The sequence below is a fragment of the Vitis riparia genome, chromosome 6 (genome assembly GCF_004353265.1).
Source record: "Vitis riparia cultivar Riparia Gloire de Montpellier isolate 1030 chromosome 6, EGFV_Vit.rip_1.0, whole genome shotgun sequence".
NCBI lineage: Eukaryota > Viridiplantae > Streptophyta > Magnoliopsida > Vitales > Vitaceae > Vitis > Vitis riparia.
The window spans coordinates 17,027,971-17,052,997 of record NC_048436.1 but is presented as its reverse complement, the minus strand read 5'-3'; the positions used below and the strand labels follow the sequence as shown (position 1 = coordinate 17,052,997).

The 25,027-nt window shown below is 35.4% G+C and overlaps 4 protein-coding genes and 1 non-coding gene across 8 annotated transcripts; 3 read left to right on the top strand and 2 right to left on the bottom strand.

Annotated features, from left to right (window-relative positions):
- Positions 1 to 307: 307 nt before the first annotated feature.
- Positions 308 to 4,882, bottom strand: LOC117916881 (RHOMBOID-like protein 1). 2 transcript variants are annotated; one of them, XR_004651618.1, is made up of 7 exons: positions 4,306 to 4,882; positions 2,955 to 3,118; positions 2,217 to 2,380; positions 1,840 to 2,099; positions 1,074 to 1,200; positions 590 to 817; positions 308 to 479 (listed from the first exon to the last, which is right to left on the bottom strand). XR_004651618.1 is itself a non-coding variant. In XM_034833087.1 (6 exons), exons 1-6 carry the CDS (start codon positions 4,641 to 4,643, stop codon positions 695 to 697), a joined length of 1,176 nt encoding a protein of 391 aa, XP_034688978.1. In that variant the 5' UTR covers positions 4,644 to 4,882; the 3' UTR covers positions 325 to 694. The 2 variants fall into 2 exon arrangements, 1 of the variants encoding a protein (XP_034688978.1); XM_034833087.1 differs by having other exon boundaries at positions 325 to 817.
- A 3,687-nt stretch (positions 4,883 to 8,569) lies between these two features.
- LOC117916753 (xyloglucan galactosyltransferase KATAMARI1 homolog) lies at positions 8,570 to 11,024 on the top strand. Its single transcript, XM_034832914.1, has one exon. The coding sequence runs from the start codon at positions 8,735 to 8,737 to the stop codon at positions 10,955 to 10,957; it is 2,223 nt and encodes a 740-aa protein (XP_034688805.1). The 5' UTR covers positions 8,570 to 8,734; the 3' UTR covers positions 10,958 to 11,024.
- A 995-nt stretch (positions 11,025 to 12,019) lies between these two features.
- Positions 12,020 to 12,091, top strand: TRNAG-UCC. Its single transcript has one exon. It is a non-coding gene; the product is annotated as a tRNA-Gly (tRNA).
- A 1,380-nt stretch (positions 12,092 to 13,471) lies between these two features.
- LOC117917145 (PGR5-like protein 1B, chloroplastic) lies at positions 13,472 to 17,532 on the top strand. Of its 2 annotated transcripts, none has more exons than XR_004651628.1 (7): positions 13,472 to 13,758; positions 14,294 to 14,356; positions 14,450 to 14,536; positions 15,125 to 15,362; positions 15,752 to 15,825; positions 16,008 to 16,119; positions 17,175 to 17,262. XR_004651628.1 is itself a non-coding variant. In XM_034833392.1 (7 exons), exons 1-7 carry the CDS (start codon positions 13,525 to 13,527, stop codon positions 17,259 to 17,261), a joined length of 882 nt encoding a protein of 293 aa, XP_034689283.1. In that variant the 5' UTR covers positions 13,479 to 13,524; the 3' UTR covers positions 17,262 to 17,532. The 2 variants fall into 2 exon arrangements, 1 of the variants encoding a protein (XP_034689283.1); XM_034833392.1 differs by having other exon boundaries at positions 13,479 to 13,758; positions 16,021 to 16,119; positions 17,175 to 17,532.
- A 680-nt stretch (positions 17,533 to 18,212) lies between these two features.
- Positions 18,213 to 23,985, bottom strand: LOC117917149 (respirasome Complex Assembly Factor 1). Of its 2 annotated transcripts, XM_034833397.1 has the most exons (4): positions 23,578 to 23,935; positions 22,840 to 22,943; positions 18,729 to 18,858; positions 18,213 to 18,612 (listed from the first exon to the last, which is right to left on the bottom strand). In XM_034833397.1, the coding sequence occupies exons 1-4, from the start codon at positions 23,692 to 23,694 to the stop codon at positions 18,574 to 18,576; spliced, it is 390 nt and encodes a 129-aa protein (XP_034689288.1). In that variant the 5' UTR covers positions 23,695 to 23,935; the 3' UTR covers positions 18,213 to 18,573. The 2 variants fall into 2 exon arrangements, with proteins under 2 accessions (XP_034689288.1, XP_034689290.1); XM_034833399.1 differs by lacking the exons at positions 18,213 to 18,612; positions 18,729 to 18,858 and adding an exon at positions 21,731 to 22,274 and having other exon boundaries at positions 23,578 to 23,985.
- Between the last annotated feature and the right edge of the window lie 1,042 nt (positions 23,986 to 25,027).

Sequence of the window (25,027 nt, the reverse complement as noted above, 5' to 3'; positions counted from 1 at the left end):
AGTTTTTCTAATACCTCAATTTTTTTTTGGTTTTTAAAAACCCTCCCATTTTCAATATAAATGTCTAAGAGTTCTTATATTTTATATTAAATTTATTTCTATTTTTTATTTTTTAAAAATAGAAAATAAAAATATATCCAAAGGTTCCAAACAAACGCTAAAGGAGATATCCTCAACCCAAACATGACCCAAATTTGTGCCATGGATTTAGGATTTGGGTTGGGCATGACTCAAGCAAAGTCATGTTTGCAGCCCTATGAAGGGCATGGTTGCAAAGTTGGTGTTAGCAAGGAAGAGGAAGGGAGAATTGAAAACACCAAACCAAAAAATCAATACCCTAGAGAAGAACCATGGATTTAGGCGAAAACATTGAATGTCTAATTCAAAGAGGTGGAGTGACAAAAAGAACAGCAACAAGAATTCAACCGCTCTGCATCTTCCAAAGAAGTTTACGCCACAAGCTATTTTAGCTGCAGTTGCTGGTCAATAAAAGTGAATTGCATTAGAAATACCCTCCTGGAAACTACAGAACCACCAACAACAGAAAGAAGATTACATGGATTGTAGAAATAACGATTATAACAATTACTTGGTAAAAACATATGATGACATTCTTCTATCGGATGGATCATATGCACTGAATCGTATGCTTCAAGAAATCTTCTATCGTTTCCTGTATGTATATGAGAGTACATCAATTGCAAAGCTGAGAACATAGCTGCTGAACCTGGGAAGTGCTGTCATCAGGCAATAAATAAATGTTGCTTCTCCCATTGCTCAGGCATGTCAAGTTCAGCTGGTTTCCGATTGTGGTGGACTGCAAAGCATTTTTGGGTACAAGCTTAGTTAAACACACAGACTGAGATCTTTTGTTATGTTGTCTGTGAGACCCAGCAGAAAAACTCATTTAAGCAGACTCAGATTGCAGTACAGGTATCAAAGAATTTTTCGCTGGTGATCCCTTTTTGTCTCTCATTTTTCCATTATTTCAGGTTGCTTCATAAACAGAGAAGTTCATCCAGGAATGATTGGTGGAAAGTATGCAAGAGAAAAAGAAAAGAAACATCAGTTACCTCACAATAGACTTGTTGCGATTTACAGCTCCATTTAGAGGTTGGGACACAGCTTAAGTAATGGCACCAGGAGCAGTGGTCATTCCCATTAACCCCTCGGAGGAGCATAACCATGCCAACAGTAAATCTGCAACAAGTACATAACTTTGGTTCAGAGAACTCGCTGATTAATGATGCCAGGTACATTACATATGATCTCTTTTGTGTAGTAGACTCTTAATCTCCTTCAAAGGGAGACTCTAAATACAAAACAGCAAAGTTTAGCAAGCAAAGCACTGAAAAAAATAACCAGAGGAGATTCAGGTTTTAATGCAGTCATGTGAGCAAGTTTTGAAGCTTCAACTTCAGGTTAGAATCCAGTCAATGGAAGGGAGTAGTTCGTGGAAGTCAAAAAATAAAATGTCTAAATATTGTTATACAAAGTGCAAAACCTGAACTTTTCAGCTTAAACTTGTTCATATTCCAGAGTTGGAATGGATTTGCAAAAGTTAAAACCATGCATGAACATCTAAATAAAAAAAGAATTAACCTTTAAGAGGAAAAGCTACTTAAAAAATACATTGAATTGTCTAAATGAATTAAGATGAGTGTGCCATGGGATATTTTCTTTTAGAACTTGTATAAGGGTTCAAATAATATCAATATAATAGCCAAAAGACAAGAATTAACCCTGTAGTGAAGATCAAAATATCATTTAATCTAAGGTTCTCTCAAGGGAACTCATTATTTGAGTTCAAATAGCTTAAAAGGATTTCCAGGGACTTACCCAACTGTTAGAAGTATCAGAGACATAAACCACAGTACATACTGATACATCTTGTGTTTAGGTTTGACCGAAGCTGCAATATGTCCAGGAGAAGCATTTCTTTGGCTAACCCATCCAAACTGGGGGCGAATCAAAAACACAAATCCAAGAAGAAAGCCAGAAACAAATCCTCCAATATGAGCAAAGTTGTCCACATGTGGGAGGATCCCCACTGCTAGATTGACTATGATGATGAGAATGAGAGTCAATAATGCTGCAAACTGAGCATTAAAAAAAAAAACTGAAACTGTGAGATATAGACCCCCATAAGTAGCTAACTCCAAAGAAATGAAATTTTCAAAAGGAACCTCAAGTCATTGAGAGCAGTTTTTAAGTACCTTATTTGCATATATTGTCCAATTTGTGATGAGTTCCGAAAGCATCCCTCCAAGTAAACCAAAGAGTGCACCAGAAGCACCAACAGAGATACTTGATTGGATAAAAAGTGATGACAACATACTCCCACCAAAACCAGATACCACATATAGCAACCCAATTCTCACTGTGGGACCAGACCAAAATTAATTAGAGTTTCAAAGGACAAAGGTGAGATTATTTCTTCCTTTTTAAGAAATTATACAGCTTTTCTGACAAGTTCAGAGACAATTTTTCCGATATTATGTATGCTTTTTAGCTTATCAAGAAAAAAAATGTTGTCTTTAATACATTTCTGATTTCTTGAGGCAGAATTTGTTTGCAGGGTGATATCATGTCAAATCAGTTGTGGAAATAGATAGGTATTAAATCTGAGTACACATGATCCCACTAAGCCTAGTGTTTTGTGTCTCCAATTTGAACATCAAACAAGCAATATATATATATGTGTATGTTTTGATAGGTATCAAACAAGCAAAATATAACTTCTTACCAACCCAATAAGATCAATAAATTAATAAGATTTGAAATATGGATCCCTAAGATGCATTTGTCTCTCTGTTAACGTCTTTGGCTTGTGTATTTCACCTTCTTTGAAATTATAACCATTAAATGATGTGTGTTATGCTGCTCATAGGAGGATTTTGAAATTTTGAGAGCTGATATATAATAAGATGAAGTTGGCAAAGTTTAGCACATACCAAACCCAAATTCTTGCTCTAGCCGAATTCCAATAAATACAAGACTCAACATATTGGCAAGTACATGGAACACCCCAGCATGTAGCCATATACAAGAGATCAGACGCCACACCTGATGTCTATGGACCACCTTAGACACTTCTAGAGCACCCATCTTCTCTAGGCTGGACAAAAGCAGAGAATAGTAGGTTAGATATCATCCCTTCATGCAACTATTCTCACATCTTCGTAATAATTTAAACAGAAGATTGCTCCATGTGACATTCCCACTATTGTAGTAATCAAGATAAAAATTGCATGCTTCAGAATGTAGAGATAAGGTTCACATTGATTAGTGTTGTATGTAGAAAGGTTGTTGGAGATGGGGGACTATTTCTTGTTGCTTAGTTTTGTGGTGTAAGAGTTCTGGAGCTTTGAATTGGTGGTGCAAGCTGAGTGATGAACAGGTCTATTGAAGTGTTATTGTCCAGCAAACCCGGAAGATTTCCAGTATGGGTAAGGCTGTAATGTGGGCTGCTTTATTCCAAGTGTTCAGAGCTATCAGACCAACTGGCCTGCACCCCCTTCTTTTCTTGCATTTCTTAATGTAGTGCTCTACTTGTAAAACATTTTCACACAAGGTTCACATTCACTAGCTTAGTTGTAACACATGCATAATCCTTCCATAAGACACCCCCATTCCCCGAATTGAGAAACTAAAAACACATCACTTCATGTACACATGTTGAATAATGTAAGAACTTAAAATAGTATTGAAGCATGTCTGTTGAGGTGCAGTAACAGGAAGAACAGTGGCATCACAGAGTGCTTTCCATGTTTGTCACTTGAGAATTGAAAGTCAACAATAAGGGAGGAGCAAATAAAATGCTGGACGAAGTATTAAATCAACCATCTAGATTATACATAAATAAAGTTCTTCTTCTCTACATTTCTTCATTTAAATGTTGAATCAAACACAAATTACCACCCAAGGACCAAAATTCAACATTAGCCACACAAAACATCCCTCAAAAATTTTAGTTTGAAAAGCTGTTTCACATTGAGCGATCTTAAAAACGGTAATCACAATTCACAAAAACAATTTTTCCATCAGAATAATAAAATTCATTGTTCACACAACGACTTCCAATAGAACTCCCATAAATCAAATAAATAATAGCCCGTTTGGTAGCTCAGAAACCTTAATGAAAAAGGTTGAAATTTTTTGGAACTTTATATTATGGATAAAATTGAAATGGGTGTTGCAAAAATCCCAATCCTTTTTCCTTTTCTTTCCTTTTCTTTCCTTTTCGTTTCCACCAATTTCCTGGCTACCAAACAGAGACAAGAGAAAACCAAAAAGAAAACTCACGTGGACGAAGACGGGCCGAGTAGTGGATTCTCCTTGAGTGGCTGAAACGAAAACCTCCCCAAGAAATCAGCGACGCAAGAGACTGAGTTCTTGGGACAATTGTTAATGAACATAGTGATCAAGAACATGGCAATGTTGGCCACGACAAACGTCGGCACCATCCACGGAAACCACCTTTTGAACGGCCTGAACTCGCTAAACAAATGCTGCTGCTGCCGCGGCGGTGCCGAGGCTGCCGGAACCCCCATCGGCGACGGCACCGCAGGATGAACCACGTTGTCTTGCCGTCGAGGGTGAATTTTAATCTCGATATTCGACGACGGTGGGTCCGACCCCATCGTGACCGCTCAAATTCGGATCACGACTTCTACCTCAGAGCCTCCATTTTCCCGATCTGAATTCAGAAGAATCGGGTTGTAGTGAGAGAAACAGAAAGGATTTTAGAGACAGAATTAGGGTTTTGAGGTTGGTTCAAACAACTGTGAATGTGCTGCCTCTTTCGCATTCGCGACTCATTTTTTCTCCATTCGGTGTTTGGATTTGTGTTTGTTTTCCTGAGTTTAGTTTTTATTCTGTTTCTGATTTCACACGGATTCCCTGTATCCTTCTCTACATCAACTTCATTATTCTCTAATCTCATCTTTACGCTCCCACGCGATCTCGCCTCGCTTGAAAACACTTCGCTGCCACGTGGAAAAAGCCCGCTGATGTGCGTCAGTTCCGCCGCGAGGCGCGTAGGTGGTGATTCTGAAGTGGTGCATCGTGAAACGTCGTCGTTCTATGTTGTCCTTTAGAACAGCTAGATATGATGATGGTGGCCCGCTTTGTCGTGCTTTTGCCTCCGTGTCCGGAACAGATTGGAGCTGTAGATCTTTGAAATGAGTGATGATATCTGACTCGTAAATTTACTTATTCATTTTAAATTAGTCTACCGTCTATGATAAAATCATTTGCGGGTGGATACTTCTCTTTCATCCACGTAGACGACTTACCTGTTGGAATTTAAATAAAATATTATTATTGGAAATCTAGCATAAAAATTGTGACATTGAAAACATGTCTATTAAAAAAATAGCTTCTATTTAACATCAATTTTTAAAAAATAGATATTGAGTGGGGACGGTCGGACCATTTTGGAAGCTGCAGTTTGGCTTATTATTAAATAAAATCACTATTAAAAAGAATGAAGCAAATGATGATCATTAAACAAATTGGGCCGAATTTTCCCAAGTTAGAAAATGTGGGTGTAATGGTCGAAAACCTTCCACGACTGTGACCCGTTAGCAAATGGATACAAGGGTGGTGAAGGAGCATATGCTTTCAAAGTGGGTTAAATTAACAAGTTCAGAAAGAAGAAGCTAAACGTGTAATGTCGACGACAAAAGCCACATATGTGTACTATTTTCTACGTAGACTGAGACATTTTCCTACCAATTCACATGCCTTCAATTCTGAACCCAAAAAGTTATTCATGTTCAATGCATATGAATGGTTTTACGAATGGCTGAATGGAGGATGCTGTCCTTCTAAGGAAGGGAGGACATGAAAATTACTTGGAAGGGAACCTGAAGACTGAAGGCCCGGTTTGGTTTTTGTAATGAAGACGTCGGAGAGTGGACTTTGGGTCAATAAGCAAAACTCACCAAATTCCAAAAGCAGAGTTTCGACTGTGACTGCTTTCAACTTTCAGATTAAATAATTCTGTCTTTGGAGTAGGCTGGGCCGGCTGGCCACCGAGTAGAAGACTAGAAGGTTCCTTGAAGGCTTGAAGAAGTGTTTCAGCAGTACTCTTCTCCTGTGGTCAAAAAGGCAATATAGTAAGAAAATTATTTTTGAGGGAGACTTATGGCTTCTTACTAGTTGAATAATATTAAATAAAAGGGGAGTTATCGTGATTAATGACAAGATTAAATATTAATTTATGTCCATTTATTACCATAAATTATATTATTTCTTTTTCTAAATAATTTAATATTTTGAATCTAATTTTTTATATTTAAAATTAATTATCGATTTTCTAAGTTCACAATATATGAATCATTTAAAAAAATAATAATATTATGCATGATATTAAATATTAGTTGAAATTTTTATTATTGATGTATAATATATGTTGATATTCATATTTGATATTGTTCCCTAAAATAAAAAATAAATTATTATTATTAATATGTTTAGTTGAATTCAATAAAAATATAAAAATGAAATGAATTTAATTGATTTTTTAAATAAAAAAAAACTGAGAATTTATTTTTAATTATTACAATAAGTTAATTAGTTAATTACTATTTTTATGTATGAAATAAAATATTTATTAGAATTTTTTATATCCCTTTATGCTATAGTTGATTTTTTTTTTCAATTCAAATTAAAAGTAATATTTTTTTTATAGAATCCATGGTAATAAACCAACCCTTTAAGCTAAAAAAAATATTGTTATTAATAACATTAAAAAAAAACTTTCATTTTTTTTAAAATTACTTAATATTTGTATATAAACTAAAAAAAAATGATATATAAATTTTTTGGTAATGTATTATATAATAATAAAATTTTGAAAAAAATCATTTATTAAATGATTTTTAGAAACTACTTCAAATAAATATTTAGATTTTTAAAATTAATTTTCACAAATTTATCAAACGCTTAATTTCCTAATTTTTATATAAAAAAATGTTTGGAAATATTGGAAAGTACTTAACCCCCTTCAAAAGTGATTCTTAATCAAAATATACCATTAAGCCCAAACAATTCCTTCACTTTAAGATATTGTCATGATTTTATGATACTATATTTTGATTCTTTAATTTGAGAAGAATATAATAATTACCATATTTGGGAACAAAGTTAAGCCATGGAAGGATGCTCACTCCCTTATTCGTTCCTAACAAATAATAATAAATAGAACTTTGCCTAATATATAAATAAATCATAATTCAGATAATAAGTAGTTTGCAGGGCAGGCATGGCACGTGACAAAATTCAAGAGGGCTTAAAATATCAAAAGATTAAAGCCCATCACGAATTCATGAATTCATAAATTCATGGATTATAATGACAAAATGAGAAAATGAATGATAATGACGCATCACCCCCATCCCTTGAGCAATATGATAAGATGATGTTGTTGAAACAAACTAATATCGTTTAATAGTGGTTATAGGAAACGTTTTTATTGTTTTAAAAAACAAAATTAAGTATTTAACAAATTCTATGAAATATTTTTTAAACTTTGAAAAATCACTTATACAGTTAAAAAATTACTTACAAAATTTTTCTTATAGTCATATAGAAAAACATGCTTTCACATCTTTTAAACTTGAAATGTCTAGGGATTTTTGGAGGGCACATCCAAGAATATATCCAATGGAGATGGGTGGGCCTTGTGAAAAGGGTTAGAGCAAGTAGCCATGAATCAAAGTGTTGGGGGTTCAAATCTCTCCTCCCCATAACCGGCCTAAAAGGAAAGGACCAATCTCTCCTCCCCATAACTGGCCTAAAAGGAAAGGACCTTTCCCTTTCGGTGGGAAAATTCTCATCAAGATAGCAAACCCAAAGCTATGAAACTTGACTTAGATGTGAGCCTTTTGTCCAAAGACAATTTTTCTAAGAACACTTCAAATAAAAATATAAATAAATTTAATTTTTATAATCCCCATGTCACAACTTCATGGTTTATTTTGTTAACCTATGCATACATGACATCATCTTTATAGTCTATATGACAATAAGCCGTATGCTTGTTCTATGGTTTGTCACTTATAATTGGAAAGTTTAGAGAAGGTACAAGTAAAATAAAAAAAATAAAATTCTTAAAAATAAAATGTTATTAGATTAAAGAAAGATTACGGTTGTTGGCTTTGTATAATCCCGTTATTGTTGACATTTTTCATAATTAAAATATACTGATCTTTTTAATGAATTAAAAACAAGATCATTTCAAGAATTTTGAAGTTAAACCTCCTCTTGATCCAAAAATGTTGGCACTTGAACTCGTAATACAATCGAGACAAACACGCCCTTAATGGGATTGAAACTGAAGCCCGTGATTAAGGTAATAAGGAGTTAGCAGTGGCAGGCCAAGACTCTCCTAAGTTGACCGACAAGGATAGAATGGTAATCACACAAATTGATTCCCATTAGGTAATAATTAGAAGTGCCATAATAGGCCTATGGGCTTGAATGATTCAACGTTTCCATTAACCATTTTCCTATAAAACAAGCTTTTTCTAGCCACTTTCCAACAATCCAAGCAATCCCTGTATCACTTTTCAAGCAATTCCCATGTTGCCTTCCGCAAATTCTTAAACCCCAGATCCCAATTCCTTTTCTTGCTCTGCACACACCCTTTTGATTCTTCTTTTTTTGTGTCTAGCATGAGACTGTACTCCCCTTTTGCACCATCTCTTGTACTGAAGATTTCTTTGGTATGAGATTTTCCAGGAAACCAATGGCCTTCAAGAGAATGCCATGCTCGAGATCAACCATTGGCAAGTACCGAAATCATCTCTGGTTTGTTGCCTTTGCCTGCTTTCTTTCCTGGATGTTATGGCTTTACCTGCATTATCTGGCTAAACTTGATGGAAAGAATGGAATCGTTTTGTCAGTTAACAATGATTCTAATGATATTGATTCATCTCTCCATGTCTCCAATGAGAGCATTAGTATATTGCCTGTCACTGCCAAGCCTATAGATGTTAATGAATCGATAAATGGGGGGAATACTATTGATGGATTACAGGTTGAGGGTGATCAGATTGGAGACACTGATCAAATATCAGTTTCTGAGAAAGATGTACAGCCCGATCATCTAGCAGTGGTGACAGAGAATGAGGAAGAATCAGTTGTTGATGAAGTTATGACTGAGAATGGAAGAATCAGTGTTGAACAGAAAGTGCGACCCAGTGATAGAGCAATGGCCACAGAGAATGAGCGAGAACCAGTTGTCGGAATTCAGGAAGTGAAGCCCAATAATGGAGCAATGGCGATGGAGAAGCAGCAAGAACCGGTTGTTGGTGAAACTATTGATGAGAATGGAGTTAAAGAAGGTGGTAGAATTCAGGCAACGCAGCCCAATAATGGAGCAATGATTACAGAGAATGAGCGAGGACCAGTTGTTGATGAAGTTGTTAAGAAGAATGGGGACAAACAAGGTGACAGAATTCAGGCAATGCAGCCCAATAATGGATCAATGGTTGCAGGTAATAAGCAAGAACCAGTTGTTGATGAAGTTGTTAAGGAGAATGGAGTTGAACAAGGCAATACAGTTCCCAGTGTAGAGACTGGAACAGATATCAAACAGGGCAGTGGAGACAAAGGTGAAGTAATCGAATCTGATTCTTGCTCGGGTCGATACGTTTACATTCATGATCTCCCAAGTAGATTCAATGAAGACATGCTCAAGAACTGCCAGTCACTTAGCGCATGGACTGATATGTGCCTTTACTTGTCAAATATGGGGCTGGGTCCACGGCTTAGCAATTCAGAGAGGGCTTTTTCCAACACTGGTTGGTTTGGAACAAATCAGTTCTCATTAGAAGTCGTTTTCCATAACAGGATGAAGCAGTACGATTGCTTAACAAATGACTCATCTCTGGCTTCTGCAATTTTTGTACCATTCTATGCTGGGCTTGATGTTGCTCGCTACCTCTGGTATGGCAAGGAGTTGAAAGATACTGCTTCTACTGATCTGAGCAAGTGGCTTTCAGAACAACCCGAGTGGAAGGATATGTGGGGGAGAAATCACTTTTCTGTAGCAGGGAGGATTTCTTGGGATTTCAGGAGGCAAACTAATATTTTATCTCAATGGGGTAACGGCCTAATGTATTTGCCTGCATTCAAGAACATGACAATGTTGACAATAGAATCAAGTCCTTGGCACAGAAATGATTTTGCGGTACCATACCCGACATACTTCCATCCTTCCAATGACAATGAGGTGTTCCAGTGGCAGAACAGAATGAGGAGGCAGAGAAGGCGGTTCCTGTTTTCTTTCGCAGGCGCCCCACGACCCAACCTTCCAGACTCCATACGCAATCAGATTATCGACCAGTGTTCTGCCTCAAGGAGGAAATGCAAGTTGCTAGAATGTGGACTTGTTGGAAGCAAGTGCCACAAGCCGGTTAATGTGATGAAAATGTTTCAAAGTTCTGTTTTCTGCCTGCAGCCCCCAGGGGACTCATACACCAGGCGGTCAGTCTTTGATTCCATACTAGCAGGATGCATACCAGTTTTCTTCCACCCAGGGTCTGCTTATGTCCAATATTTATGGCACTTACCCAAGAACTACACGAAGTACTCAGTGTTCATACCAGGCAACAACATCAAAAGTGGGAATGTCAGCATCGAGAAGATACTGCATCGAATTCCAAGAGAGGAAGTAGTGGCCATGAGAGAGGAGGTCATAAGGTTGATTCCTAAAGTAATATATGCAAATCCAAAGTCTAGGCTAGAGACCCTTGAGGATGCATTTGACATAGCAGTAAAGGCAGTTCTTGAGAGAGTAGAGACAGTGAGGAGGGATATGAGGGAAGGGAGGAATTCTAGTTTTGCTTTTGATGAAGAGATGTCTTGGAAGTATTATTTGTTGGGGACAGACTCTGCTAAACATGAATGGGATCCTTTCTTTCATAAAGCAAATGCCAACTTTTAAGCTAGGAAACAGAACACCAAACAAATTCAACTTTTTCATTGTAGTTGTACAGAGCTATAGTAGTTTATGTTCATTCACCTTTTTTTGTTCCTTTTTTCTTCTTTTGAACTTCCATTAATGGATTGTTGATACTAGTTTTAAATCTTTTATGTGCTAAGTTCTGCTTGGTGTGTGGGAAAAGCTCCTAGAAATGGTAGTGGAAAGCAGCATAATGTAGTGATACATAAACCAGTTTTATGATGTGTACTGACCCATCTCATCTTCAAACCTTTCAAATTCACAATCACAGTAATAATAGTATTCAAAATGAAGAGATTGAACTCACAACCTTTTTCGGTTTTGATTTTAATCTCAGAATACCAACACTTTTTGAGCTACAGTATGAATCTCAGATTCTTCCCATTTTCTAGGCAAGAAAATGGATCAATGTAGTTTACAGTTGCATGCAAGAAAGACTTGAACTCACAGAATCCCATTATTTTTTATTCTTTCCTAACTTTACATTTCTTGAGCTAGTAAAATGGTCCCAAAACCTCATGTGCCATAACCCAATGAGCTATATTCTAAATGTCAGTTTCCAATCTTCAAAATGAAGGAAAATGGGTATTGCTTTCCCCTGTTTTCTTGGCAACGAGATGGCTCACTTTGTTAATTGATATATGCAAGGAGTGGAGTTTCAGAATCGCCATTATTTTAAAACCTATATCAAAACTTTGATCTGCCTAATTATGCTAGTCAACTGGGAAGACTCTATAATGCATGCCACAGGAGGAGGTAGAGATTTCATGAAAATCTGTCCATCAAGTGCAGTGATGAGCTTCATTTACTTTCTGAGCATAGAGATGTATATTTCAGTTAGGCTTTTCCAAGCCATTGGTTAACCATGACAATATGTTCAAATTTAACAACTTGAATGTTTGATTGAGAAGGTCATGGAATCATGGATGCACCAATTCCAGAAAAATATGTACAAGTCTTTTTATTGGGCAGAATTTAGGTCTTGGGGGAACCGGAGGAAACTAATTAATGGATATATAAATGTGAATCAGCTGTAAAGCACGGGCGTTTGTAGTCCAACGGTTAGGATAATTGCCTTCCAAGCAATAGACCCGGGTTCGACTCCCGGCAAACGCATTTTTTGCTCACATGTATTTTTTGTTATGCATGTACATGATAAATTTGACATTTTATTATTAATCATGGGTGTTACTTGTTGAAATGAAAAACCATTTTATCACTAATCACGGGTCTTAGTTGTTGAAAGTTTGTTGAAGTGTATGTAATAAATGATACACTTATTGAAGAACAAAAAGAATAAGAAAATAATCATTAGAGGATTTGTCCCTATCAATAGAACAATCATAATCAAGTGACATAGATTACTACTAACACGAGAGGCTGAATTTCGCATCATATTTAGGTTTCTCTTGCTTGCAAGTTTAAGAGTTCTCATTGGTTGAATATTCAGCACGACAAGTTTGCTCACATTGTCCTATATAAAAGAATCTAATATTTAGGTGGTGTTTGTTTTTTTACTTAATTAAATAAAACCTTAATGTTTAATAATATTAAATATTAGGTTGCTTATTTTTATAGTATTTTTTTTATTAAATATTAAAAAGTAAAAAAAATTATTATGTTTTTTTTCTATTTAAAAAAAATTACATATTTTGGAGTTTTATATTTAATAAAAAGTTTATAATAAGTCATTAAAAAATAAAAAAACATACAACTTAAATTCTAAAAATAAATTGTTTTAAGCAAAAAAAAAAAAAAAAAACACTACCTTAATTTAATTGAACTCTAATTCCATCATACAAAGTTCTTAACTTTCTATAAATGATTTGAGGTTATTATTAAGGTGGTATTTGTTTTTTTTACTTAATTCTAAATAGAACCTTAATGTTTAATAATGTTAAATATTAGGTTGTTTATTTTTGTGGTATTTTATTTTTATTAAGTATTAAAAAGTAAAAAAAATCAATATGTTATTTTTTCTATTTAGAAAAAATTATATATTTTAACTTTTTCTATTTAGTAAAAAGTTTATAATAAATCATGAAAAAATAAAAAACAAATAACCTAAATTCTAAAACAAAATTGCTTTCAATAAAAAGCCAAAAAAACAAACATTGCCTAAGAGTCGTAACTTTGTTGCTTGTTGGTGCTCAATTCTCCTTATATCATTATCATTGACTTTCTTTTTTATTCTCACAACTCTATAGCTTATCTCCTATCCTCAAAGTCCTCCATCAATAATATTTTTTGTAATTTTAATAAATTTTTCTTTCTAACAAATTTTAAATTTTATAAGTCATTATTTTTGGTATTTTTAATTCAATTAAATATATTATTTCTGATATGCTATTGTTTTAAAATTGCACTAAATCCACGACCAATAGTAGAAAAGAAATATCAGGCCACCACAAAACATGCACTAATATCGGAGGGCAATTTGGTCAAATCCGCTGTCGAATCCTGTGGCTGAGCTCTTCTCCAAACCGCCACATTTCAACTGTAAAATCAGCTCCTCTAGACCGCACCCCGCTAGAGTTTCGTCCTCGTTCATGGCCGTCACAAGCCCCTCCATCTCACCTCACGTGATTGGTTCCACCATCACCGAGCTTTCCAGAACCTTCCGAACCGGAGCTCCATTTATGGTTCGAATCTCCGCCAAGAGCAACGGCGTCTCCACCTGTAATGACCGCAACGACCTCGCTCTCGCCGAGGGTCCTTCTTGCATATTCGTCGGACCCATTGAAACCGCCAGTAAAGAAACCCTAGAAGCTCTCTATTGTCAGGTACGTCGCTCACCTCAATTTCCACTTCTCCCGTGATTCCAGTTAGGGCTTCCATTTGTGTTCGGTTTATCGACGTAATCTGTTTGGTTTCTTAGAAATATGAGGAAAAGGAAGAATAAATCTGAGTTATAGTTTTTAAAAGTGTGATAAGGTCACCCCTACCGAGGCAAGCAGTTGTTTTGAGCTCAGTTGAGTGGAAACAATGACAAATGGAAGATTCAATATTTTAATTTCTTACCATCTGTTCGGTTGTTAAGAAAGAAGGGGGAAATTAGAGGAAGTAATGTTGTTTTTGGTTATCAAAAGAATGAAAGCTCGATTGTAGTAAGCCATGCTAGGCGCAGTTGAATAGAGGTTTTTGTTTCATGGAAATTGGAATCATGGATATCAATTTATTTTATTTTCCCACCTTTTCTCAGAAAACCATACAGGGATTAGTTTTAAATTCAACTTTGAGCTTTTCCATTCTTTGATGGTCATTTGTTGGAGTTGAGCAGCCTAGGTAAAAATCATTGACGAATTATTTATGTATTAGGCACGGGATGCGTATTACAGTGGTGAGCCTTTGATAGTTGATGACATGTTTGATAGAGTAGAGGTAATTCCATTTGTTCTCCAATTCATTTTTTTTTTAATTTATGACTTGGTTTTTTGCCCAAATGAATTCATATGTGGAATGCAATTGAAACAGTTGAAGCTACGGTGGTTTGGTTCGAAATCTGTTGTCAAGTATCCTCGTTGCAGCCTTAGGCGACATTATACGTATGCAGATGCTGAGGTAATTGTATTTCAAAACAGGCAATATGGATAGATGTGAAGTTGGCTCCACTGCTGCACAATTTTTCCCCTCAACTCTACCATCCTCAAATTTAACCAGCCACTAGATTTCCATTGCTGAAAATCCAGAAAAAAAAACCTACCAGCCAGCTTGGCATTTTGGTTGAAAAATTAGCATGTCTTGATGTGTATCTGCAGAAGAATCTCTTCTTGTTAAACATCAAATTTTTTTGTATGTTCCTCAATGAGGCTTTTCTTTAGTAATGTTGTGTAGTTTATGGTTTAAAGTGATATTCTTGGTGAGCTGGCATGACCTATTTTTCATGTGAAGTTTAATGGGGATATTTTGGAGGGAAGGATCACATTTGTCAGAAATCATACATTTTGAATTACTTTCAATCCTTAGTTTTTAGTGCTAGAAACAAAAAGCTAAAATTATCCATAAGTGATCATTCTTTCTTGAAGATTTTTGTGGACACACCTCAGTGACATCTCCACGGATGTTCATGAGGGCTTAATATATTTTTGTTAGTGAATAGGGCAGTGGTTTTTCTCCACTTGAAGATTGAGTGACATGGATGTAGGGCAGGAAGATCCTTCACAGGTTTTCGCATTGGCAAGCATTTGGATCCTGTTTCTTGCTTTTGGTGGTTCAGCCTGCCTTGTGCCTATAATCTACACTGTTGGCCAGGCTTATCAAGATGCATTCAATTCAGGACTTTCCTACAGCAGCCAAGCATCTGCACTACAGCTCCTTGCCACAGCAAATGGCATTCTCTTCATGGTATTGGGATCCGTGATTGGTTATCCAGTTGCTTCAGCTTCTGGTAATTATTCAATGTCCTTAGAAGTATTTCTTTGAACCCTTCTAATCATGTTGTCTGTCCAATTTAAGTTATAAAATGATAAAATCAAAAAGTCTTGAAGGCATAAGCCATATTTGAAAATCTTAACCACTTACTTGACAAGTGACACTATCTATGATGTTAAATTGCTAATGAAAGAAAAATGCAATGATTCCATGTACATGGTTGTCTAAACAGTTGATAATGTTTTAGCTGGTAGTGTATTGGAATATCACTAGGGATATGGCTTTGACACCCTTTATTCAGAAACTCTATCCTTGTTTGAAGAAAATGGTTTTATCTCGTATGTTAACTTTTAATTTTGTGTATACCTATATCTTAATCTGAAATTTGAGCACCCATGTTTGCAGTTGGAGTTCTTCAAGGCTTGTGGAGGAATGACTTGGTGGCGCTAAAAGGGGCATGCCCAAATTGCGGGGAGGAGGTTGGTCCCAGCAAATATTAGCTTATGCAATTTGTTTAATTTCTTATTTTTTTAGTTATTATTATTTTGGGTGGATTAGTGGTGGGATGTTCCCTTTAAGTGTCACAAACTAATTTTCAGTTCTATCCATGAAATCAAATTATGGTTAACTTTCAATGATCCATCCTCATCTATTTAGATAGCATTTCCTTGCAGGTATTTGCATTTGTGAAATCGAGTCAACCTAATAGCTCCCCTCATAGTGCAGACTGTCATGTATGTGAAAGCTCTTTAGAATTCAGCACCAAGGTTGAGGTAATCCCTTTTTCCAACACCAGGATTTGCATGCTTCACAAACCAAATGTTATTTGCTCATATCATTTTAATGAAAAGCTGAGAAGGAAGATAGTGCCTTCTATATGAGCATTCAAAGATTTTGAGGGAATTACAGTCCTCTAGGAAAATAGTGCCTTTTATATGAGCATTAGTCTTTACATGAAAGTTTGAATGAAACACATTATTATATTCTGGGTTTCTTAAGATGCAAGTGCTATTGGAGTTAAATTGTCCTCTTTTTTTCCAGTTTATGCATTTGGTCTCATCTTTTCTATTTTCTTTCTTTATATATATATATATATACACATGTTTCCATGGGATATGGTGTGTGGGTCGTGGGTTGGAAGGTTCCAGGGCACACCAAGGATAGGTGATTGAGGTTCGAGCTCCGTTTAATGATGGAAATCCTAGAAATGAAAAATGCATGGGCAGAAAGCATACATTTTGTTAATAATTGCATCACAGAAATCCCAGATGGAACTTCGTGTCATGATGACATCCTCTGGTTTCTTACCATCCAAATAATCTACACAAGATATAACCCTAAGATCTGGAAGATTAAGATCTAGCCAGAAATAGAGCTAGGTATGTTAAGCCTATTCGCGAATCTAGCCTAATATCTTCTTGCATGCCTGTGGGTATGCTGGATGGTTTTGTGAAATATGTAAACAATTTCAATGGTGTTGATGTTGTGGCCTGCAATATTTTCTTGCGGGCCTTGGGGTATGCCTAAATTTCATTCATCGCTGGATGGTTTTTTTAATTTTTTAAACAATTTCAATGGTGATTGAGTTGTGGTTTTTCAGGGGTGGGGATCAACTTATTGTTGAGTTCTACGAAAGTCAGCTCAAGCAATAAAAAAAGCAAATGCTTTCCAAGGGTCAACATCCATTCATGAAAATCATCTTCCAAAAATATGCATTCTTCTTTTCTGCACATATTCTGGTCATGTTTCTTGTATCTCTTTGCTTTTGCGAGTGTGTTGATTTTGAAATGAATACAGCTTACTTCACATGAGTGATATCATTGTGCAGCAATCAACACTAGGCAGACGTTGGGTTTATGGCCGTATTTACCTTGTTCCAAGAAGCAGGCGGGGCCAACGCCGAAGACGGATGTAAGATATACATGTGAAGCTCCATGTAGATTAGCATGATTCTTTCCTATTTCTTCCTTTTTGTCAAAATTAAATATAACATTACTTGTAACAAGTCTACAGACAGCGGCTATTCTTGTATTGTTAATTGTGGAAACCAACCGACTTGAGAAGGCATGTCTTCTTGTGTTTTTAAGGCGGTCTGAAAATTAACCAAGGACCTCCTGCGGTTAGACCTTATTATGTTAGAACATTTTCTTTATTTTCAAATATTACATGGATCATTTTTGTCATGACTCAAAATACTGTCACAGGACCTCTTCATTTTTACCCGACCCCTTATACACAGCCTTATCCCTCATTTGGAGGAAAAAAAAAAATAGAAATAAGAAAATTAAGGGATGCATAAATAAAATAAAATAAAATAAAATAAACATTTAGAAAAATAAAAATAAGTAAACAAGATCATGCACAGATATATATTGGTTGAAATTGTGTCGCCGAGAAAATAAACTCAGATAAATTAAATCCTTGAGAATCCATACTACCCTTTATACGAAAATTAAAATTTATCCAGAAAATTCAGATGAAAATGAAGGAATGGAAAATTCATCTCTCACATAGCAATTCATGATTGCCAGAGAACCCACGTGTGGGGTAAGGAGAAAACCGCCAGAATCCAAGAAACATGCGATGATGATAAAAATAAATGATTGAGCCCATTCAAATTCATTTTTAAAATTGAAAAACAAAATCCAAAAATCCACCATTTGATGAAGATGATGTGAAGAAAATGAAAATAAGGTTGGAGACAAAAAAAAAAAATTCCAAATTTCCACTAACAGAGAGATGTCATAAATAGCTCAGGCAGTGCATTATTCTCGCACATCCTTAACCAAATTTAAACCTGCAGTCAAAAAAGGGTGAATAAACAACAGAAGCAGATAAACTATAGGATTCACCCCCAAAAAAGGAATTGTCAAAAAAGCCTCCAAGCCGCGAATAGTAGCTTTTTAAAAAACAGTTTCCTCTGAGATTACTACATAGATGAATAAACCAGTCTAAGCTCACAGGATTTTTTGCTTTGTAACCTGCGGATTGCAGGAATGAATTTAACGGTGATTGAAACATCTATCTAGTATTTACCATGAATTGAAAGGTTCCTGCTCTGCAGAATTGAGTGTTGAACAATCAACAAAGTGGAGTTGAAAACAATAACAATGGCAATTATGACATTTTCTCGTTGTTTTCAGGGCATAGGCAATGAAGGCTCATGACACTAAGCCCCACGTCATTCAACCATTACTAATGGAAACCAAGTTGGTGCCACCAGCCAATCAGAAGTGCACCAAGCTGTATACCAGAATCCATGCAAGCTGAATAAGAAGATACCAAAGAAGGGGTTAAGTCACTAAGCAAAAATTCATTACTCACTCCATACATAACAAGAAAGATTCCCAACGACAAATAACCGAGATATGGTAATAAGTACCAGGAAGAGCGTTATAGAAGCAAAAAGCCCCTCTTGGAGGAGGGCCCCATGACCACCAAAATCTTCTTCATCAATCTTTAGTATTATTGCATAATAACCATATATTATTCCAGAGGATATCAGCAAGAATCTGCAAACAGAAATGTGTTGATCAATGCAAGTCATACAGAAGAAGGGTTTAACATTGATATGTAATTACCATCACCAGGGCGTAAAGTTGATTTTTTACAAACAGGATAGTTTCACAAAAACCATTCAAAAAGAAAAAAAGAGCCAACAGATACTAGCAGAAAATGCAGAATTTTTCTGCTAAAAAAGGGCCTAAGTTGCTTAGTTACATTTGGGGAAAAAAAAAACCAACAAGGGGAGGACCCTACAAAAATAAGGAATAAGAATAAAGCACCCCATTGGTATGGGGTGCGAGAGGGATCTTTTTTTCTTTAACAAAAGCCTTTTCCTTTTTGTTAAAATTTAGAATTCCTAAAAAATCAGTCCCTACCAAAAGAATGAACAAGGGGGGTTGCCTCCAAAGACAATGGTCCCTAACCAAAGACGATTTCTCTTAAACACGGTATGCACAAAAGTTCTGTAATTCCTCCCTGTCTAAACACGAACAGAAGATTTCATGCAAAACCACTCCAAACCATCCCAAAACACTTAATAAGAAAGCTAATCTGCCCTTAAGAAAGTGGGGCATGTCATAAAACCAAGGAACCTCAAAAAGAAAAAGGAAAGAAAAAATATGCCCACAAATCTAATGCCACTTTATGATGAAGAAGAAGTGACTGATATGCCATCTCTGCCACAGGCTCCTTGTACATAATGCATCCATATTCAGTGCTACTAATCAACCTATTGGGATGATCCTAATTCCCACTAATCAACTAGTCAACAGTCAAACACTTATTCTCACCACTGCCCATGAAGACCCTCTTTATAAAAAATCCTCCTCTCTGCAGTGCAGGTAATTGATACTTCAATATAAGATTTTGTCAAATAAATCATTGTTGCTCCACTGCCAAAATTACTCAGCTTTCCAATCCCTAGTAAGGCTTATGGTATAATTCTTCAAAGAAAGACACTACACTTTCTAATTCCCAGCCACAAAAGTTCCTAAGAAACTGCACTTTCCATGAATTCACACCTCCATCCACATACCAAGTTTTGTTGGTCAACCATTATCCAGTATATTTTCAGTAATTCCTCCACTATTTATAATGAAGGCTACATTCTACAACATTGCACCCTCCCTGATCACAATTATCACCTACACAGGCTTCTTGGATCTCAATCCATATAATTTCAGGAATTCCTCTATTAAAAGTATTTTCCAAACCAAAGATTTTTCCAGAACTTCATATGACATCCCTCCCATGTCTTGAGCCCCACCGCCTCTGTAAATGGATCTAATCCACTCTTAATAGCATTTTAGGTCTCCTGACATGACTTCTTTGGACTTCTCGGTCCAGCATACATTGTACTCACGCCTATGCTTCCATAACACCAATTTCTTCCATAATGACACTCTTCCGCAACAGATATCTGGAGCCACTCTTCCAATATATTCATCAGAACCAAAAGTTCAAATACCCAAGCCACTATCATCCTTGGAGCACACCATGTTCCAGTCAATTAGTCTTTGTTGCACATGACCAGACTATATTATCTAGAACCTTTAAAGAAAGAGGTATAGCAAAAGCTCCAACTTCCACAATGTTATGGGAATTCCATTAATGAATTAAGAGCACATGGAATTTGGTAATGTTCTTTGAAGATGTTGCAAAATCCAAATATCAAATAGGCAAATTATGACCAACGTAAAGACAAGATGAAAGCTTATGGTGGGGTGGAGTGGGGGATTAGTCTGAAAAGGCTTTTATTTAAATTAAAATGACATTTTATTTCCTTCCAGGCAAATCTAAATCTTTCCACCCAGAATAAGAAAACCTCGAACAGTGTGTTTTATAGTTTAAACTCAAATTCCTAAAGCATCGTACAATACTTTCTTTATGTTAGGTTAAAGAATTTCTATGCAGAGTTTATGTTTGAGTTATCATTCAACTAGTAAACAACTGAAAAGACTAAATATGTAGCTCCAGTGTCCATTTTTATGAGTTGGTTAAATGAAAACTATTATCATTCCCAGTTTTTGTTGGGTGGTCTACTCTCAAATTTATGATAGTTCATTCAATTGTTTATGGAAATTGGTTGCACTAAAACCGAAAATCTAAAGTGAATTTCTTCACCAATTATTGATGATGCATTCCCCTTTCACAATTTCCTCTCGATTCCCAGCTCTCAGCATCGGTAACCCAATCTTCCAGTTATTCTTCCCCCTTCTATAAGGAGGTTTGAGAATTATTGATGAAACCACAAAAGACAGCAATAACAAAGTAATTGAAAAAAATTTCATGGAGAAAGATGAAGCTCCATTACTGTTGCAAACATGAAGATCCATCTTAAGGCCCTTTCATTGAATGTTGTGACTAGGAATTACATCAGCTTTTCTATACATAGCTGCAATAAAGGTAAAGACACCTACAGGAACTTAAAATTTCACATCCTAACGGTTCTTCTTCTTCTTCTTCTTCTTCTTCTTCTTCTTTTTAAACTTTCAAAGCAACATTCCATATAAAAATATATAGATAGAAAGGACAACCCGGGTCCATGCCACCAAATAATTTGGACTTTTGTACAGGTCAACTCTCATAGTGCCAAAGCAGCATACATAAACATTTCCTTAAACGAGTCACAACCAAGCTTAAAATAAACTTAATAACCACAATATTCAAAATGTTTTTATTTGCTCCCTGTTTCTCTAGTCTAGGTTGTTAGGGTGTAACAATTTTTTTTTATACAGGGTCTCATTAATTTTTTGTTTCCATATAGTCATTTTCCATCCTTCATATACTCCATGTACAGGTGTTCTCCCCCCTCTTTCTCTCTCTTCTTGATTGCTGCTTCTCAATATATACTCTCTGTCTGCCTATAAAAGAGAAGCATAACCCATATTATCCAGTGAGAATCAATGCTATCCAATTGATTTATGAATCTATCACATTGAACTCTATCAACCCCTATGATTTTAAGTCAATAAGTTAGATTATCTATTGCCTCCCAATATGAAAACTATGCAGAGTGGGGTATTTCATCAAAGTATTTCCGATAACATAGTTGGGGTGGAAGTCCATGCTCATTCCTGTTGGGCATCAAGTAAAGATTAAGTCCATTGAAACACAGGATATGCAACTTAATCAATTTTCCCTCTTGCAATTCTATATCAAACCAAGACACAGGTATTGAGTTGTGTATTTTTTGGGCAATTTCAAAGGAAAGGAACCGAAGGGCGCTCAAAAATGCGGAGCATCTGGTTCAATTGTTGAAGAGCTCCTTCTTGAGAAGCTTGGCTTCTTGGACTAGGATGCATAAAGAGGAACGATCAATGTCGGTTGGGTGAGATCTAGATGGGGGGAGTGTAGTTTTTTGTGTTTTCCTTCCTCCTTGCTATGCCTTTTGTTTGTTATCCTTTGTATATGACAGATGTACCTGGGTGTAAAGTTTTTAATCATAAATATACTCTTTGCTTGGTTATCAAAAAAGAGAAAATCAAACTGCAACATACCTCTCTGATTCAACCACGACATGATGAATGTGTAGTCATTTCAAATATGCAAAGACTGCTTGGAGCTAGCAGCCATTGAAAACATTTTTGCACAAGAGTTCCATAAAAGTTTTTGAGAGGCTAAAATTTAAAGCAACAGAAGTACAAACATTGAAGCTCTGTGTTTATCGAGGTCCCATAAAACAAACAAAAATTCAAACATTTAAGTATTCATTCAAACATGTCCAATGCCATTCATTGTGGATGAACATGCCTAACTTTTGGAGCAGCGTCCTATGACAATATTAAAATGGTAACCTAATATTTTGCAAACAATGTATAAAACAATGCAGAAATAGTTCTCCACTTAAATTCATGTCATCAAAGCTTCACTTATATGTAGTAACAATCAAGTCTGCATGCATATCATCACAGAAATATAGAACGTAAGAACTGTAAAAAGAAATTTAAAATAATACTACAGCTTAAGGCATAAAAACATCAACTTACAAGATGATCCATATGCCCCCAACCAATGGTATGGAACCCCATAGTAACCCACACACGAGAGCCACTGCTTGTCGAATCCAGTGCAAAGCGTCGCCCAATTGATCCTGCAGGGGAGAAAAAGTGTAGAAATCACTAACTTAAGATTGTGTCAATAACAGGCCATATTGATGACCCTCGAACATAATTTTAATATTAAATAATTGAAGGTATCTGAAACTTATAGATTCAATTGATAAATTCCATTCAAACTCAGGAGTTAATGAGTGGATTAGGTAAATAAATTATGCTTAAATTCAGAAGTTAATAAATCATTTGCAAGTAACGTTAGAAAGAGTTCACATTTTTCTATTTCATGGTAGTTTAAAAACTGAGGATGAAGCAAGAGTTATCCATAAAAGCTTGCTCAATGAAAAACTGCTAATTGAGAACTTCAAATAGATGCAATCTGGCTGAATTTCGTTTAATTTCGACATTGCTATCCCACCAACACCTCCCCGTGTGACGCACGCTCAATATCAGATCCACTAAAGAAATCCCACACAGATAACATTCGTCCTCCAATTAATTTCTCAAAGAAAGGGCCAAACAATCCTTAAAAACGTAGATGGCCATAACAGGTCGAAACCGGAGCAGCATCAGCTCCAAAAATCCAAAATTTCACTCTTTCTTTTCTCCCCCTTTCCACCGTTTTCTCGGCAGGCAAACAAAAAAAAAAAAAATAGAAATCAAAGTCCTCACCTTGTCCCAAGAGGCCTCTGGATCTAACAATTTCGCGAATTTGAACGGAGACAAGTGACCGTTCTGGTGGTGGTGGTGCTGCTGACCATTAGATTTTACCGACTTCCCTTCCTTCATAGTGAATCTTCAACGCAAAATCCTCAAAAAAAGAAAAAAAATCTCAATAATAAACGATTAAATACAGAGCAATCGATCAAAAATGTGAGTGGATTGTGCGGCGATTGGTGGGAGACAGCGAAGATCAGTGGACGTTAGGGTTTTGAATTGGGGAACCGAGAGCAGACAATGAACAAGTGCCAAAGAAGCAATATGATAAATTAAATGCTAAAAAAATAAATAAAATACAGGAAAAAAGGCTTAGTTGTAGACTTGTAGACTTGTAGTATATCGTAGACGTGACATTATTGGGGCTGAGGCATGAGATCGTGTAATGTATTGGTTCTTATGTGGAATGCACGTGATCTCATCACTGTTCCATAAATGCACCAAAATACCACATGCCTCCATCACTTCCTCTTTCCCTTTTTGTTTTTGGGTCTATTTATTTAGCCTTCGTCCTCGTGGGTTTGCGCTGGTCAAGCAAGCCTCCTGCATTTAAGATATTAAAATATCTTATGTTCTAATTATTAAGTTAAAGTTAAAATCAAATCGTAATTTTAAAAAAATAATATTAATATTTTAATTTTTTATATGAAAATTTGCATAAATCAAAATAAAAATTTTATAATCAGTAATATTTTTATTAAATTTCAGATTAGTCTAATTAAATAGAATTTAAAGTTGATTATGGGAATTAATTGACAGATATAAAATTAATTTTAATTATTTTCCTTTTTTTCCCTTTATTAGTAAATGCCACAAGTGAAAGTACTCCAAGTGTGAAAGCAATACATGTAGTTTATTATCTTTCCATTCAAAAACAATTGCGAAATCAAATTTGATTCCTTGTAACGTCTCCATCAATACTTAAATTAATTAATGTTGTTATTCATGTAAATGAATTCCTTTAAATAAAATCTCCAATAATAAGAAAATGACAATTTTTTTTTCAATGATGCGTAGATTAAAGAGATATTTGATCAGGAGTCAATTTTTTTTTAATAATTTATACATTTTTTAAAAATAATTTATATTTTTAAAAAGTAATAATTCACTATTATAAATATATATTTATAATTATAAATGATTTCACAACTATTTTTTTATATTGTTTTTTGTAAAGAATTAAATATCATATTTAATTCTAATTTTCCGATTACCTAAATGAATGAATGAAAGATATATATATATATATATATATATATATATATATATATATATTTGCACCACTCTGTGTCGAATCTACTTGAGCACAACTCCGGGCGGATGTAAATGAAATTCAAATTTTTTGAAATTCATGACCAGGCTTTCGTGGACGTTAGTCAAGTGTAAGGGGCACGACACGGGCCCA